The sequence below is a fragment of the Alligator sinensis genome, unplaced genomic scaffold (genome assembly GCF_000455745.1).
Source record: "Alligator sinensis unplaced genomic scaffold, ASM45574v1 scaffold615_1, whole genome shotgun sequence".
In the NCBI taxonomy this organism is placed as follows: Eukaryota; Metazoa; Chordata; order Crocodylia; family Alligatoridae; genus Alligator; species Alligator sinensis.
Genome location: NW_005841982.1, coordinates 1,107,826 through 1,125,861, shown reverse-complemented (window position 1 = coordinate 1,125,861; position 18,036 = coordinate 1,107,826). Strand labels below are relative to the sequence as shown.

The 18,036-nt window shown below is 39.2% G+C and overlaps 1 protein-coding gene across 1 annotated transcript in view; it reads left to right on the top strand.

The window, feature by feature from the left end:
* Window positions 1-18,036, top strand: part of PRKDC (protein kinase, DNA-activated, catalytic polypeptide) — a 123,501-nt gene that overhangs the window by 40,302 nt on the left and 65,163 nt on the right. Inside the window, exons 33-45 of the mRNA XM_025201027.1 lie at window positions 463-671; window positions 858-990; window positions 2,624-2,782; window positions 3,221-3,424; window positions 3,646-3,831; window positions 4,793-4,897; window positions 5,944-6,111; window positions 9,899-10,026; window positions 12,028-12,235; window positions 13,000-13,178; window positions 14,837-15,005; window positions 15,712-15,777; window positions 16,287-16,359. Of these exons, the coding sequence (XP_025056812.1) occupies window positions 463-671; window positions 858-990; window positions 2,624-2,782; window positions 3,221-3,424; window positions 3,646-3,831; window positions 4,793-4,897; window positions 5,944-6,111; window positions 9,899-10,026; window positions 12,028-12,235; window positions 13,000-13,178; window positions 14,837-15,005; window positions 15,712-15,777; window positions 16,287-16,359 (1,987 nt within the window). The remainder of the gene's footprint in view (window positions 1-462; window positions 672-857; window positions 991-2,623; window positions 2,783-3,220; window positions 3,425-3,645; window positions 3,832-4,792; window positions 4,898-5,943; window positions 6,112-9,898; window positions 10,027-12,027; window positions 12,236-12,999; window positions 13,179-14,836; window positions 15,006-15,711; window positions 15,778-16,286; window positions 16,360-18,036) is intronic.

Sequence of the window (18,036 nt, the reverse complement as noted above, 5' to 3'; positions counted from 1 at the left end):
TCTTGTTAAGGGATTAATTAATCCAATAGTCCCTGTTGGATGTTAAAGCTCATAGTGTTCTCATATTTAGACATAATTGTTGTAGTAAGTATAAAAAAGCCATATGGGTGATAAAGTTATAATTAAGAATAATATCCACTCCATGTGTCTACCTTTTAGAATCTGAAATGGAGGGTATGTGAATACAAATAACTGACCTGTGGAGTGGAGTGCAAATAGGTGTGCTGTTGCACAGTTCTGTCTTTAAAAATTAAGCACTTAATAGCTGTAGTGGTGAGATTCACTAATAGTATTTTGAAATGAGTTATTTGGAGTTAGAACTCAAATAAATTAATCATCCATATTTTGCTTTATCTCAGGCACAGCAAATATAGGGGAAAAGTGCAAATTGATTTTATTTTATTTTATTATTTTTTTTTTTTAATAAAACTTGTCTGCATTTTACTTTTTGACTCTGTCTAGCTGCTTGAGAAGGAATTGCTTAATTTGAATCTGATAGAACTCCTAGTGGTGACAGTGTGTGATCCATCAGCTGTGGGCTTTAACACAGCTGACGTTCAAGTTATGAAAAATCTCCCAGATAATACAGTGAGGCTCATGAAAGCTTTGGCGAAAACTCCCTATAAATCATCTTTGGAGCTAAGCATAAAGAAAAGAATAACATCGCACAGGTAGGAACTCTTTGATTACTATAATGATTATTATTAAAAGTCAGAACTAACACAGCTCATAGTGACTGCGGAGTGAGTAAAGTTTCCAGTGTACTTTTATAGGATGATGTATTTTATTTCCATGCTATGTCATTGCACTAATAAAAGCACAAGAAATAAAAAAAAAAAAAATATTTTCCTTGTCAGCATTCAGGAACTTTGTTCGGTTGATCTGTATGATCCAGATGCTCGTTTTGATCGTGTTAGAATTAGCTCCATCCTATCTGCATGCAAACAGCTCCACAAGGCTGGAGTGCTTCATTCTGTGCTGCAGTCTCAGGTAATTATTATTTACATATATAAACCTATGGTGAACACTTCCTTTTCCATAGCCAAGTTTAAAAAAAATAAAGGCCATGTGAAATGAATCAGTGAATAGTATTGCCCTTTTACAGGTGAGGAGACTATGGCAGAGAGGGGAGCAGTGGTGAAGAGTTGGTGCTGTCAGTGGGATGAGAACTCTTGTATTGCCCATGTTCCCTTATACTAATGCTTTACATCATACTCTACAAATGTAAAAAGCAGCACTTCAGGGCCTTAGTTACTACACACTAAGGCATTAAAGCAGCTGAATACATGGTGAGAACTCAGTTACTGGGGAAAATTATCTAGTATTTAATGATCTGCCCGCACCTGTGCACTTCAGCAGTTAAAATGGAGGTTACTTCAACAGTATAAACTCTATTTCAAATGGAGCAGTAGATTAAATAGTACATCTCCCACTTATTTTACTTGTCAGAGCAGCAAGCATATTGATTTAGATCTTAGAAAAAGCGGGCCAGTAAAATATAAATGGTTACATTTTATAGATTTAATTTTATATTTATATTTTATTAGTATGGTACGTTTTTGGAAATGGCAGTTAAAGATGTGTCTAAGACTTTACACACTATATCAAGATAATCACAGAAATTTAGTATCTCTATCAGAGGTAATTCAGGGGAAGCAGTTTTTCTTCTGACCTTAAAAATGACCGTTATGAAGAAATAGGTCTCAGAGAAGGAGTTTAATTACTTCTTGCAGTACTTGACATCTGACCTGGTAGCTGTACAAGAAGTGCATACAAAGCCTAAACAGCATTTCACCTCTAAACCTCTTACAAAAAGAGCCTAAGGAGACTGAATCTTTTCTACTTGAATAGCTATTTGTTTGCCATTTTTCCAGATGAGGGTCTTCAGGTATCAGACCCTCCTCTCCAAATAGGACTTCCTTTTATAGGATAGTCTGCTGTCACAGGCGAAGTACCCAAGGAACAGCAGAAGGAACTGAAGATGTTCCCCAAGGACCAATATTTGTCTGGGGCTTCTTCATTAATGCCACAGATGCAGATGTAAAAACATGTTATAGCATCATGAAACTTTTGGCAGGTCTCCAACCACCTATCCTTCCCTGGGTGGTCCAGACAACCACAGAGGACATACCCCTGTTGTAGTGGTTGTCATCTGAAGCTTGATACCTTAAGCTCAGAGAAGTTTAGAGTCCCTTAAATTTTGGTCCATATATGTTTTAATCTGAATATTGTCCCATATAATCATCAATTTATTCTGGCCAACAAATGGTCAGAGGTGTTTCTTAGGAGTATCGGTAGCCTGTGTAAACCTTCGTGAGGCCACTACTGGATCAGAGCGCTTGGAAAACAGAAAACCATGATTGCTTTTCTACATGTCCTGTCACAGAACAATTCTCTGAAAGTTTAATTTCTTCTCTTTTTCCCCCCCCCCCCTTCTCCTCCCTTGGAGGCTAAATGGAGCAGTTGAAAAGTCTCTGTATATTGCATTTAACTTTTTTTGTTTTCTTAATTCATAGCAACCTAAAATGGAATCTCTTAGTGATTTTTTTTTTTTTTTTTTTTTTTTTGGGGGGGGGGGGTCCCCCTTCTCCCTTTCTTTCCTCCCCACCTCCCTCACTTTTAGGGTTCAGGACTTCATTTCACAGTTGGCTCTCAGCTTCTATCAGTTGTTTACAAAGGCATTGCACCAGGGGATGAGAGAAAATGTCTACCTTCATTGGACATCAGCAGCAAGCGACTGGCTGATGGACTTCTGCAGCTGGCCTTTGCTTTTGGTTGCCAGGTAGGATATGATACGATTTCCACGCAGTATTTAAGAGAAGAGATGCCAGAACTTTAATTTGGTGTGCTCTCAGAAACATTGTAGGAGAAATTGGTCTACTTCAACAATGTGTACATTTTGGAATGGGCGATATCTCTTTATATATTGTTTACATGCAGTCTTTCAGAGTGCAGTATTCATTAACATCCCTTAGCACCTCCACTCCAGTGCAGAGTGCCAGTAGGCAAATCATGGATTCTTTACTAAAGGAAATATCCTAGTATTTTACTGGTTGTGCTTTATTCTTTGTGTTTACTATTTGCTTGTATACTACAAATACACATGCAACTGTTTGAGGAGGCAGTTTTAAAAGTTCTCTTGATTTCTCTGGGAAACGAGCAATTTTTAGTACCCATAGATTGGCGGATTGACTCTGTCTCCTTGTATTGGTTTCCACAGAGTGAAGAACTAGTGAGTCTGATGTTGAATACAGCGATGTTATCTGTACCGCTCTCTGAAGCAGCACCGAGAAATCTGCTCAGCTTCTGCCATGGAGAATATTTCTACAACTTGTTCTCAGAAACCATTAATCACGAACTGCTGAAGAACCTTGATGTGGCCATACTTCAGCTTATGAAATCAGCTGTGGACAATCCCAGAATGGTAATAGCTGCTAAAGACTCAAGAAATATATAGAGAGATTATCAGAAAATCGAAGGTGTAAATAAACTATAATGATCCAGAGGGTTAAAGGGCAGGGATGGAGGGAAAGGAGGCCTTTATAGTCATCTGTCTCAATGAATAGACATTATGTTTGACTGTTATTTCTAGGGCTTAATTTGGAATACATGGATTTCTTCTTTTTGTGCATACTTTAATTTCAGGTGGGTACCATTCTGAATGGTATGTTAGATCAAAGCTTTAGAGAGCGCACTGTACGCAAGCAGCAGGGAATGAAGCTAGTGACTGCAGTCCTCAGAAATTGGATGAGACTTGACACCTGGTGGGCCAAAGATTCTGCTCCTGAGAGTAAAATGGCTGTGTTGACCCTGCTGGCCAAAGTTCTGCAGGTATATGCTGCTTAGTAAAATCAAAGCTACTTTTAGAAAGTTTATAGGAATGTGTGCCATTCTGAGAGAGTGACAATTTTTGCTTGTTGTTTTATTTGAGATGAGTTTTTGTTGTTGTTGTTGTTGTTGTTGTTTTCTTTTTCTGTCTATCTGGGAAAACATAAACAATGCGTATTAGGCATTAGAAAAAGTGAACTGCTTTTTAACATACTGAATTTTATTCTTCCATTTGTTGTCATTGTGGCCCAAGTTCTAGCTTCCTTTGACATCACTGAAAATATGTAATGAAATAAGTAGGGATTTCGGAGAAGTTAGTTGAGATGCAAAATTTCTTATTGGCCACTGAACAGTAATTTTTAAGAGAGGCTGTGACCATGTCAGTCTGTTTCAGTAAGCTATTTAAGAACTGTGAAGAACTCTAACCTCTTTGCCTCTCAGGTCTGTCACCTTTCTGAATCTCTCCTTTTTCTTTTTATCCTGAAGTTAGACTACTTTAGATACTGGCTTTTGGGAGATTATCTTTTTAAACCCATGCAGAAATAGCTAGGAAGAAGAATTATGACTTGTCACTTTTCCCTTCCTTCCTCCACCCCCACCATACTTCTATAAGAACATTACTGGAGGAGTGTTTAATGATGCACAAAGGGATTTGTCTAATGGCTTATCTGACAGTGGAGTGTTCACAGAAGACCTGCCTTTGGGAGGGAGTTTAATATTCTTTTTCTCATGGGCACTGAAGTGTCACTATACAGTTCTCTTTGTCATATGTGAGAGCTTTTTAAATTCTTGCTAATGCTGTGTTTAAAACCAACACCCCTATCATGTATAAATGTTCATTTCCTTAATTAATTTCAGAAATGGATGACTGTTCTAATTAAGAATAAAAATATAAGGTATAGGGAATATTCTTATAATAATGTATATATTTTAAAAATTACAGCTTTGATTTTCTTCTCTCCAGGTTGACTCTTCAGTTTCTTTTAATACGAAACATGAGGCATTTTTTGCTGTTTTTAATACCTATACTAGCTTGCTTGTTGATCAGAATTTGGGTCTAAATCTAAAGGTACGTTGTTCTATATTTTTCCAGGTTAGATATAAAATCCCTTTTTATGGGAATACATTTTCAGAAAATGTCTGCCATCATTAGACATCAGCAGCAAGTGACTGGGTGATGGACTCCTGCAGCTGGCCTTTGCTTTTTATAGAGAACCTATATTACCTTGCTTTCATTTTTATAGTAGGAGCAAAGAATTTGCTTTTTTTCCTCTCATTTTTACAGGAAAATGTACAAATCTGGAAATGACAAATCAAGGTGCTCATAACTTCCTAGATGGAAGCATGCATTGTTAACCGTCCTTGTTTTTCCTAGTCGTAGCTCATGTAGACTTTAGGAAAGGTCAGCAATAGGTAGATATATAATGAGTTACAAATTCATTTGAAATGTATGAAGAATAAAATGGTAAAATGACTAACTTGATCAGACCATCTGCAGCAATTGAAACTGTCACCTGTATAGAAAAAGAGTTAAGCACCTTCTACATAAGCTAAAGAACCAGTTGTGTTAGCTGAAGACAGTAAAACCCCAATAACCTGTATGTGTTCTAGTTTACTAGAAAAGGACAAAAAAGATATGAGTTATGAAAGTTGCTGAATTGAGTATCTTGGAAACAGAGTTTTTTTGTTCACAGAAAAAGTGCTGTATCATTGCTGCTGCCAATTTGCCTCTGTCCTGAACTAGACAGAGTAGCTCTAGGGAACGTCCTAGTGTTCATATTCAGTTGAACTTGAACTTTCTGCTCCAGCTACCAAGAAGGGTATCAAATCAGTATACAAGTTTTGGTGGTTTCTTCTGATATTTAACATCTTTTCATTACGCATATGAGCCATGACCTATCTGTCCATGGGTAGGCTAGTCACAGTACTGGCCAGAGCTGAATTTTGAACCATCCTAAAGAGAAAAAAGGCTGTGTCATCTCAACATCAGTTGTCTGAGCCATCCAACCACCCAGTGAAGTTGCTACTAAACCATGACACGTTAAGTGGTCTGATCGTTGTTGGAGGTGGGAAAGGCTTTTTGAATTTTATATAACCACTCTTTATTTACTTTAGAGTCAAGCTGTGGTTATCCTTCCATTCTTCACTAATCTGACTGGAGAAAGGCTTAAAGAGCTAAAGGATGCTCTTGACCAACTTGTAGCCTTCAATTTTCCCATGAAATCTGATGAGTTCCCCAAGGGAACTTTGAGATATAACAACTATGTGGACTGCACTAAAAAGGTCAGTACTTGAGTGAGTTTAAGGTGTATAATTTAAAACGTAAGTTAAACTTCTGGCAAAAAAATACAGTTTATGTTAAATATGTCATCTTTGTCAAATTAGGAATGAAGAATATTAATGCAGGGTCCAGTCCTGCAAGCACTGACTGCAGTGAAGAATTATTCAAATAAGTAATCCTTTGTACAACTATTCAAAGGTGCAAGGTTGTAAGATAGGGCTCTCATTAGTTGACTCTGGGAGAGAGAGGGGAAAATAGTAACTTGTTATATTTAAATTGATGCTGTTACCAGATCCTTGCTTTCAAGAACACGTGTCTTTTATCTGGGTAGAGCTAATTTGTATGTCAGTAGCCTGCCTTGGGATGAGGAATGTCGTTTTGAGGTATGGTTATAATCTCCATTCATGACAAGGGGCCTGTAATAGTTTGGAGACGTTTTACATATAACCACAATGAATCCTAGCTGTCCGCATTCTCCATCAACTGTTTGCACCACTGACCAGCAGATAGTGCTTAGGGATTGTTAAAGCACAATTAACCCTTAAATGGTACATGAAATATGAGCACAGACAACTCAGTGTCCTAAAATCAAAGTCTAACTTTATTAATATAACAAGTATCATCTCAGCAGTTTCTCTGTTCAGAGAGAGAAAATGCACTTAATACGATGATCTCACCCAATTCCAGATGTTACTTTGCCTCACAGAAAAGACAGCTGCTCCATTCCTGAAGCAAAGGGTTTGTTATTGGCTGGGATGATCCCGACAGGTGTCGAAAGCTGCATTCATGTTGTAAATTATGATGTTGATAACGATGACACTTAACTTCCTTGCTTGCCCCTTTTATGATTTTCTTTCACTTGACTCCTTTGATGACTCCTTGCTTTTGGATTGGTCTATTTGCAGTCAGCATATTGTTCATATTTTATCCTGTCAGCATATTGCTTTGTTCAACATTCCCATTATGAGCACACCTCTTAATTTGGCCTTTTTCCAGTGTCTTACTTTAAGCATTGTCCATTGGTCTCCTTTATGACCTTTCATTAACAGATCCAATCATTTCATCCCTCTGATTCAGCCAATTAGTGCCAAGTTCAGTTAATTTGGGCTAGTAACAAAACTATTACTATGTTGTGTTAGAAAACCTTCTCACAGTAATAGAAAAAGGAAAGAAACAGCATGCGAGCAAACCCAAGGTCATAAACTGCTTGCAGGAAACAAGGCCAGTTGATATTGCAAACACCAGCAAAATGAAAAGTTCAGATAATAATGAGGCTATACAGAACTTTAGGCTGAATATAAAAGAAAACTTTAAACAATGCTATAATTCACCACTCTATAAACAGGTGCAAGTTTAAAGCATAAAATATGACAAGCTACCTGTTACAGGCCAGCTGGGCACTGAGAGTATATCAATTTAGCCACTGGGCTGTTTGGTTTGGGATTGAGGGGGCAGAGTTGGGAGTAAAGCAATGGCAAATTTATTATAGTTTACACTCACACAACAGTTAACAGAAAGATAAGTGCAATAAGCAAATAATGCACTATTAAAAAGCTAATAGTAAATAATAACAACAGATAATAACAACAGATAGATCAATCTGTCACAGGCTGGCTGGGCACTGCGAGGGTATCAGCCCCTGAGCTGTTTAAAACAACAGATAGACAGACATGGGTTGGTAACTAATCGATAGTCCCTCAATGCCAGGTGCGTGCCAGGTGGTTCCAGCGAAGTCAGGCATCCCGGATTGACACTGTTGGAGGGATTACCGGGGAAGTTCCCTTAATCAGGATCCAATCCTCACTCACATGGGGATAGTCCCTCAATGCCAGGTGCGTGCCAGGTGGTTCCAGCGAAGTCAGGCATCCCGGATTGACACTGTTGGAGGGATTACCGGGGAAGTTCCCTTAATCAGGATCCAATCCTCACTCACATGGGGAGTCCGGGCGTGGAACAGCAGTGACCATTCTGTTCCCTCCTTCCTGTTGGTCACCTGACACACGCCCTTTTTATACCTAGTCTTATGCTAATCTGTTGGCTTTAGAGCCACTCACAATCTTGCCTTATAGCTGTTACCCTATGGGATTAAAAGGTGTTAAAAAATTATTATAAAAGGTTACTACCCAAACTTGGGTTTATCCAATAAGCAGATTACAATGCAGCATCTTCAGGCTTGAATTTAACTTTACTTCGCCTAAATCCAACCCCTTTAGATTCCTCTGACTGCTTTTTTTTGAGACGTGCTTTCCTGGAATGTGCTGGGTGGGCCAGGCGGTTGAATCTAGTTTTTATCAAGCTGAATTCTGAGCAAAAAACTATTAGGTCAGCTAGTCTTACAGCTATAGCTTTGTCTTTGAGGCCCAGTTAGTTTCATGAATAGTTACAACTTACATTTGCGGGTTACAAATTTACAAGCTTTATATTAGACAAAAATTCCAAATGCCTCTAAGAAGCACATCTTTATTGCTTATTAATTTATTTGGTTCTGGCTGTCACAGCTACCCTATTAAGGGAGCCTGTAATAGTTTGGAGAAGTTTTACATATAACCACAGTGAATCCAGGAGAGGAGTGAGGGAAGTTTTAGCTACACCCCCTTGGGCCATGCAACCCATATGTAATTAGCCCTCTGAGCTCCTGGCTGGTCAGTGTGGGCTCTGGCTCGAGCTCTACTTGTGCAGAGAGCTTTCAGAGCTCATCAGCTGGTTGGTGTGGGCTTTTGCTATAGCCACTGTTTTGCACAGCTCTAGAGCCCAAGGGGTGATCGCCACTGCCATTCACCATCTGCTTCCTTATGCCAAACTTGAGTGCAGTAGAAAAGGAGGGGCAAATGCCAGCATTGCTCACCCCCTGAGACCTAGAGCTATGTGAAGCAGTGCCTCTGGTAAAAGCCTGTGCCACCAGCTGATGAGCTTGGAGAACTCATTGTACACTAAGAGCACAGCTGAAGGGGTGGTGTGACCACACCACTGCAACCCACTGCTCCAGTCCTCTATGTAACCTTCCCATCCATGTGGTGGTGGTAGCATTCCAAAATTGACACTGGGCAGCGTTTCTTCTTTCTTCCATTATTTGTTCCCTATAGATCTATGTTTGATAGGCCAACTCTTCTGGTCACATGACAAAATCACTTTAGCTTTTTAGGGGCTCAGCTAGTAGGGGTCATGCAGTTATTCCATTTGTTAAACTTTTAACTTTATTTGAACAAATATTTGTAGAACTCTAAGGCAGACAAGATTCTTTGGGTGAATCTGATATCTTTTATTAGACCAACCCAAATAGTTGGAAAATAATTATTAAGCAAGCTTTTGGGTTCAAAAACCCTTGGTCAGGCTAAGGAAGTTTCAGCAGTTGGTGTGTGCTCTTCCTGGATGCAATGAAACAACACAAATATCTCACACAAACACAATGGATATCTCCCTTCTCTCCCCCTCCCGCCCCCCCTGCCTGTCTCTCACCCATTGAGAGCACATACCAACTGCTGAAACTTCCTTAGCCTGACCAAGGGTTTTTGAACCCAAAAGCTTGCTTAATAATTATTTTCCAACTATTTGGGTTGGTCTAATAAAAGATATTAGATTCACCCAAGGAACCTTGTTTGCCTATGTCCTTAGACCAACACGGCTACAACCTACACGCCTGTAGAACTCTAAGACATCCAAATTCAGAGGCTTGAATTCTTTGTTCAGTTTCTTCTATTAGATTCAAATTTTTGTCTCACGTTAGGGCTGTTGAGAACACAGTTATTGCAGCTCTTGTATTCTTTTTTTTTTTTTTCCCCCTCTCTCTAGTTTCTAGATGCTCTGGAATTATCTCAGAGTCCTTTGCTGTTACAGCTGATGACAGAAATCCTTTGTAGGGATCATAGACACTGCATGGAGGACTTGTTTCAAACCAGCTTCAAAAGAGTTATCAAAAGGTGAATTCAGTTTATTGTCCCTCTTTGAAACCTCACTGAAGCAAAACTGTTCTTATGTAAACCTTACAGTGGTGGCCTGAGACCTAGTAATAGAATAATATACATTAATAATAAACATACAAGCAGTAATATGCATACAAATATTATATTTCTGGCTGTTGTTTTTAAGAGATCTTGTGTCTCCTCCCCACCATGCCTTCATAAATTATAACATATCCTTCTAAAATTTTTCCTTGTTTGCCTTTTCCAAGTACTTTCTATAAAATCCAGTCAGTTATTATTTTGTCTTCCCCTGTGATACTTCAGATGTTTGGACAAATTCTGGAAAGCCTTTATAATGCAGTCTGTTCCAGTGCGATTCAAATCAAGACACTAATCATGCAAGACATTCACAGGATTCTTGACCCCAGTTGTCTTCCTGCCTAGAGTTGGGGGGCTGGACCCAATGATCTGCAAGGCCCCTTCCAGCCCCTAACAATCTATGAATCTATGAAATATATTATGCTGACTTATTTACTATGAGTGTCACCACGACAGATCAGCAGTATTGCTAACATGCCCATTGAATGGTACAACAAAAATGTGTTGTTTAGAAAAGAATGTGTTCTAGCTTATATTTTGATTTCTAGTTTTGTGATTTAAGTCTCTTTCTTATGCCCATATTTGTTTTGGATTTTTAGATTTATAATTATCTATAGTATCGTATGCATGTAGCAAAACTATTATAAGTAGGCTACATTTTTTTTCCTTTCTGTAAATTTGGGAAGTAACCAATCCTTCTTGTTGTTGTTGTTGTTGTTGTTTTTATTTTTTTTAATTTTATTTTTTTGGAAATCAAGACCAACCTCTTCTATTATTCAGAGAAAAGGAGGCCCAAAGTATCTCTGTGGTGTCGCATATCTGCCATTTTTCAAGTTTTTAATTCCACCCCCTTTCTGTCTTTTTTCCTTTGACCCATGTTACTATTTAGTAGCAAATGGTGGCTATATTTGGCTTCATTTGGGAAGGGATTAGCAGCTTTTTCCTTGTTATCTATTTATCTCCTTCTGAGGGGGGGTGGGTCTCTGCATATTACATAAGATGTAGAAACATTTCTATTAAGAGTCATACAAGTAAGGCTAAAAGTGACCTTCAGAGGTTATCTAGTCTAGCACCCTGCCTCAGGCAGAATCATCCCTATCCAAACGGTCCTGTGCATAGAGGATGAGATTCTGAATGCCCAGCAGTTCCATACCAGAAGCTGTGTACCTTAATGAATCGGATACTTCTTTTGCAAAATTATGTATGAATAGATGATTGGGCTCTCATCACCATGGATCAGACTCCAGTAATTGATACCTTTTTTGTATATATGAGATTTGTTACTTAATTTGAACACATCTGTAAACAAACAAAACTGGATGCTGGAAAACAAATTGTTGTATATGACAAGTTTCCTATGCTTGGCCAATTTGGCTTGCTCTACATGCTCAGTTATATAATAATATTTTGAATAGTTGAAAAGATGTGACTATACATATACAAGAATTGCTTCAACTATGCAGCTTTCTATGGAATGAAATACATCCAGGTTTAACAGTGGACAGCAGCACCACACCTGTTTGATAGGAAGTGGAGGAAAAACTTGGCATCTGACAGTATGAGGAGAAATGTGGGTGTAGATTGTAATTACCCAGTTGGAAACTGAGTCAAGGTTTGGGCATTCCCCTGAACCAGACAGAATCTTTAGTGGCTTCACATTTCATTGGAGAATGGCTTTGTTAGGCGAGCGGATTTCTGTGCCAGGTTATGGTGTTGGACAAATAGTGACTTGTGCAGCAGAATGTTACTTAATAAAAGATTAAACCCTGACACTGGTAACCTTGATCAATCTGCTAAGGTCATGATACGAGTAAGTAAGAATGGAAATGGGATAAAAAAAGTAGATATTGTGCAGAGTTTTAAAACTTAAACAAATTTGGTAGTGGAGGTTTTTCACCAAAAAATTTTCATCTCATGTAGGAGTGACTGCAACAAACAAGTGGTGCTCTTAGACACTGTGTACAAAATGTTCCAGAGTGAATCCCTTCTTTCAAATGTCACACGTCAAGCCTTTTTGGATCGCTCTCTCCTCACACTCCTGTTATACTGCAGCCTGGACGCACTGAAAGAATTCTTCAGCAAGATTGTAGTGGAAGCCATGGATACACTCAAGTCTAGATTTACAAAGGTAAGCATCGTTTATTCTTTGCAATTGGAACAGTTTTGCTACAAAGTTACAGTCATTCTCTGAGATGTTACAAATATATAGTTTGTTTAGCTCAGAAACAAGATTGAATTTAAAATAATGTTTTCAATTTTTGAGGACACTAGAGCAAAAATTAACACAATAAGGGCCTAACTTCTTGTGGAAGAGCCAGTTCTCTTCCACAAGAAATCTTTCGAATGTCTGTACTTCCCTGTTTGTGCCAGGAGAGAGGCTTTTTTTCCCGGCACAAAATGAGCATCTGTAAATGGCCTAAGTTTGAACATCTAGGTCATGTCCAGATGAGTACAGACATCTGGTTCCCTGGGGACACGAAGCAGTGCACACCTTATGCCCCTGCTACGTGTCCCAGGGCAAAGCCCGTGCCACGAGTCCTCTGCAGCCTAATCTGGGGGCTGGGGAAGCTGCAGCTTTCCTGCAGCTTGCAGCCTGGCCAGCAGCAGGAGCATGGCTTATTATCAACCATTCTTTTTCTTATTTTTTTTCCTAACAGCCCCTAATAAACTAAATTAATTACTGACACACAGTAGATATCCCAATAAACAACAGTTTAATATAAAGTATTCATAAATTACTTATTTAAGAGCAGCTTGAAACCTGACTTTTGATATAAAATTATTGTTACCTTTAGAACAAAGAAATAAATAAGAAACAACTCAGTGGAAACGGTAGCAAAATATGTTATAAGGACAAGAGCTAAGAGATCTTTCTGTGCTTTTTGTCTTTAGTCAAATGAAACAGTTTTTAATACACAAGTCATCAAGAAAATGGGGTATTATAAGATCCTGGAAGTGCTGTATTCACGTGTCTCAAAAGAGGATGTTCACTCGAAGGACTCTCAAATTAACCAGGCTTACCAGGGCACCACAAATGTAGAAGGGAATGAACTTACCAAGATGCTAATAAAGTAAGTGTTTCTCATGTGTGTAATAACCTTTATTTGCTTCTAATTAGCTAACGAGCCAGATACTGTTTCTTTGTATGCAGTTTGGAAAAAAAAATCCATCCTAGCAATGGATAAATTTAAGAGAAGATCCAAATCATGTTTTAAACACTAGATGTGGAATTGGGTTTGTCTCAATATGGTGATATGGTGACCAGCAAATGTAGAGGCCAGGGCCATGAACAGATGTTATATTTGAAGTGCTTTTAAAGGGTAAGTGGACAAATGTACATACTTTATGAAGTGCTCCTTCTGGGGAATGGAGCTGCAGGACTGAGCAATAACCTATTGTACTTTCTGGCTGTGGCTGAAGAGCATGCTACTGCATGCTGTTGTGTGCATTATGAAGCACTGGGGGGGGGGGGGCCGGGGCACAGAGAAGGAGAGCTGTAAATCTGTTCATGGCCAAAGTGCTCCATATTTTAAGCACTTCAAAGTGCCGTAGCTTTTGAAGCACTTTACAAATTATGTCTGTCCATATCCTGGAATACTTCATCAGGGTAGTTACAGCTTTTCTTAGTTCCTTGTTTGTATGTCCTGTGTTGTGGGAGGTGGGGAGTGTTTAATAAAGGACATATCTTGCCATCTCTGAAAATGATGCTCTGCAAATCAACTTTATTCTAGCTTGCTAATGGTGGACTCTAGATCTTGTTAGTGTCCCCTTTGTCCAGTGAAATTGGAAGCATAACACTTAAATGGAAAAGGTCTGTTTGGCCATCTAGTTCCTGAAGATGAATGTTTCATAGAGAGGATATGCATTTTAGTTATTCCTAAATGATGCTCATCATTAAGGTGTAGCATTAATATTTCCAACAGTAGCTTAGCCACCTTTTGCTGTGTATAATTATTACAGTAATTATGATCCTGAACCACAGGATCCCAGGATACAATTTATTTTTAAGGAGCCAGCAAATTTCCCAGTATCACTGCACTACAGGTATTGTAGATTTGCATTTACATCATTATGAATTTGCAGTAATGGCAGCAGGTATCATTTTGATGAATTAACACCATAGAAAGAAAAATAATAGTACATGTAAAAGTTCAGTAGCATTGTTTTATTTTACAATTAAGTATCTTTCCTCTTTGACGCGTACAGAACACTAAAATGCAGCAGATTTAATGAATTTATATTTATTTTCTTTCCTAATTCATTATGTCTTACAAGGATCTTTATTTAAAAAATAGCTTTAGTCTGATGATTGGCAGAACTTTGAAAACCAGATTCAGGTTTGCATTATTTGCCTGCTGTATAATGATTCCTGTCTGGCCCGTTCCCACTTGAATTTCTGGGGAAGAGGTTTGTGAAATTTACCTATATGGGTAGAGGAACTGTATCCCTCTAATTTGAAATAGCTGAAGTAATAGGTTCCCTGCACTGGGAATTTCTATAGAAATACTAGCTAAGGTTTGTTTTCACTGGTGCTGGGTGATACTGCTGCCACAAAGGATTCCTATTGAAGACTTAAATATTTGAGGTGGTGTGTGCTGGTACTGCTTGATTGCACTCTTGCTCCCTTACAAAGCTTATGTTGTCTTTCTGCTTCCTTCACTACTCATTGTATTGGGGCCTCTGTGATATTCTAGAAAACGTTGACAAGATTTTTGGTCTCTCTTTTAAGGTCTTGCTATGATGCATTTACAGAAAATATGGCAGGTGAGAGTCACCTTTTGGGAAAGAGGAGAGAGTATCATTGTGCTGCATATAACTGTGCCATTGCTGTCATCAGTTGCGTCTTCACTGAAAGTAAATTCTACCAGGGCTTCCTTTTCACAGAAAAACCAGAAAAGGTAAATGTTGATGTGGAAACTACCATTTGTTGTTAATGTTCTGCAGGGTCCATCCGGTATAGTAAGATGCTAATGGGAAGATGTTACTTGTGTTCCAGTGAATCAAACCAAAATCTGTTTCCCACAACTGGTCCTTCTCTTAATAGTGTCTGAAATAAACAGGGAAGTGGTTGGCTTCTTTTAATCCTATATAATATTTGAATGCAGATAAAGGTTTCCATATCTGGTTGGGGGTTAAAGTAGCAAGACATTTGACCCTACTTTATTTTTAAATAGTTGTTGGTTAAGTACAGAAAATAACCAACATTTAGTTTCTTAAATATTAATAGAGTTGGAATGTTATAGCTGTGAAGATACAGGAAATATGTGAGAAGCTCAGTATTTTAGTGAAATCTTTTCTGGAACAACTAAATAGTTGGAGAAATGTTAGCAGAAGAGCACTTCTATGTCTGAAAGGTTGTTTAGCGTCTCTTGTAATTATGTAGTTGTTCCAGTAAAAGATAGCACCAAAAAAAATCTTGCTTCTCAGAAGATTCTAAAACGAACATTTATATTAGTATAGTTCTTATGAATGAACTCATTGCATGAGACCATTACTTTTCATTGTGTTTGGTATGTTGAAATAGATTCTATTTAATCTGACTGCAGTAGCAGCCACTGATTACATTATGACTTCCTAAATTGTCAGCTGTGCTTTGGTTCACAGAACTTGCTCATTTTTGAAAACTTGATAGATCTGAAGCATCAGTATTCTTTTCCTGTAGAAATTGAGGTGAGTATGAGCTCTGCTTTGTTATAATAAAGTGGAAATGTTAAATTGCTTTTAACATTAACAGTCATTGCATACCATAGTATTTACACATGCAAAGAGATAGGGAGATGGAAATACTGCTGTTGGAATACATGAAATTGCTAGGAAAAATCCACTTATCTTCTTTTTTCTTTTTTTTTTAAGACTAGTTGGTTCATAATTTTTGCAGGTAAAAATCCCAAACTCTGGGAGTTGAAAAGCACAGCTTTTACTGTTTTGGCAAACTTACTCTGATAACCCACTACCAGAGTAAGTAATTCATTTGGCACAAGGTAGTTCTAAGCACTGTTAATCAGAATTGCAATTCATTTTCAGTAGCTGGAACTCTTTCTTTGGCTATCAGTTGAAAAGCTGTATTACTTCAGATAAATATGCTATCTATAAAATATGCTCAACTTGTTTGGGATTTGTTGTTGTTTAATTCAAGTTAAAAACCATGTAAAAAAACTTAGCTCTTTGTTGTGTCTTAGGTGCCAATGGAAAGGAAGAAAAGGTATATTGCCATTAGGAAGGAAGCCAGGGATACAGTAAATGGTGGTCCAGGTATGATATTCATTGATTTTAAAATTTATTTTTTTTAATTAATCTTAAGTTTACAGTTGACATTTGCACATTTTGATTTTGATGTGCTCATTTTGTATTAAAGATGAGCCTGGAAAAGCTGCCAGTGGGTTTGGTGGCTCTCTAGTAATGGAGCTATGGAAAATATTATTTCCTTCTATTTTCTCAATAGCTTCATGTAGATGTAGCATCATATAACATTTGCCAACTTAGACTATATTTTGCATTTTGATGTGTTTGTTAAATAGCTTTCTAAAGCTTTCCCACTCCAGTATTTTTCAGAGTACATGGAAGATGATCTGTTGTATACTTCTGTTATCATTAAAGTGCAGCCAATTTTTAATTGCTAATGCTTATTTATCAGCAGAAGTTCTTACTTCTATGGCATATTTTTACAAGGAAGTGGACAGTTTATCATTTCTAACAGAAATTTTAATTACAGTGAAATCTGGACAAAACCCTTGTACTAAACACACACGTAGATACTATGGCTGTGCGAAGGTTTGGGTGCTGATTCGATTCAGAGGAGATTCAGCTCGATTTGGCGTCCGAGTCTCTGAATCTGAATTGAATCAGGAGACCAATAGAAAGGTCCAAATTGATTTGAAGCCTCCAAATCAATTTGGAAAATATTTGGAAAAAGATTCAGAGATTTGGTGATGCAGGCACTCCCTGCTCACCGCCACAGGGAGCTGAACGTGAGCTCCATGCCAGTAAGTAGGGGGGTGGAGGAGGAGGGAGGGGACCATGGGGAGACCCCTGCCAGGCCCCATCCCCTGCCTGCTCCCTTAGCCCCCCTGAGTGCCCCCCAACCCTTGCCCACTCTCCCAGCCTCGTCAATGGCTGCCCTACCATGGCCCCAATGTCCCGGCTCTTAAAAAAACAAAACAAAAAACAACAAAAAAAGAGCCCACACTCAGCAGCTGCTGCCAGGTTGGGGGGGATGATCCCTCCTGCCCCCCACTGCCCTGCGCTGCATGGGGGGCTCTGCATGAGCCCTCATCCCCTGCTCGCTCTCCCAGGTCCCCCCTCTGCCCATGGCTGCCCCACCTGGCCCCAGCATCCTGGTGCTTAAAAAAACCCAACAACAACGACAAAAAGCCATGCACTCACTTGGTGCTGTGGTGGCCCTCGGTGCCTCAGGGGGCTCGTGGCAGAACCCCCAACGCAGCACAGGGCAGTGGGGATTACCCCCCAGCCTGGCAGCAGCTGGTGGGTGCAGGGCTCTTTTAAAAAGTCGGGACACTGGGGCTGGGCAGGGCAGCCATTAACGAGGCTGGGAGAGCGGGTGGGGGATGGGGCAGGTTTGTTTTGGACATTCAGTTGAATCTCCAAATCAGATTCAGCTGAAACGATTTGGGACAGTGATTTGAATGGGACAGCAGGTGCATGACAAACAGAGCCAAGGAGGTGATACTTCCCTTCTGTCGAGCACTGGTCAGACCGCTGTTGGAATACTGTGTTCAGTTTTGGGTGCCACACTTTAAGAGGGATGTGGATAACTTGGAGAGGGTCCAGAGAAGGGCCACTCGTATGGTTAAGGGCTTGCAGGCCAAGCCCTATGAGGAGAAACTAGGGCACCTGGACCTCTTCAGCCTCCGCAAGAAAAGGTTGAGAGGCGACCTTGTGGCTGGCTGTCGGGTCATAATCGGGGGGCAG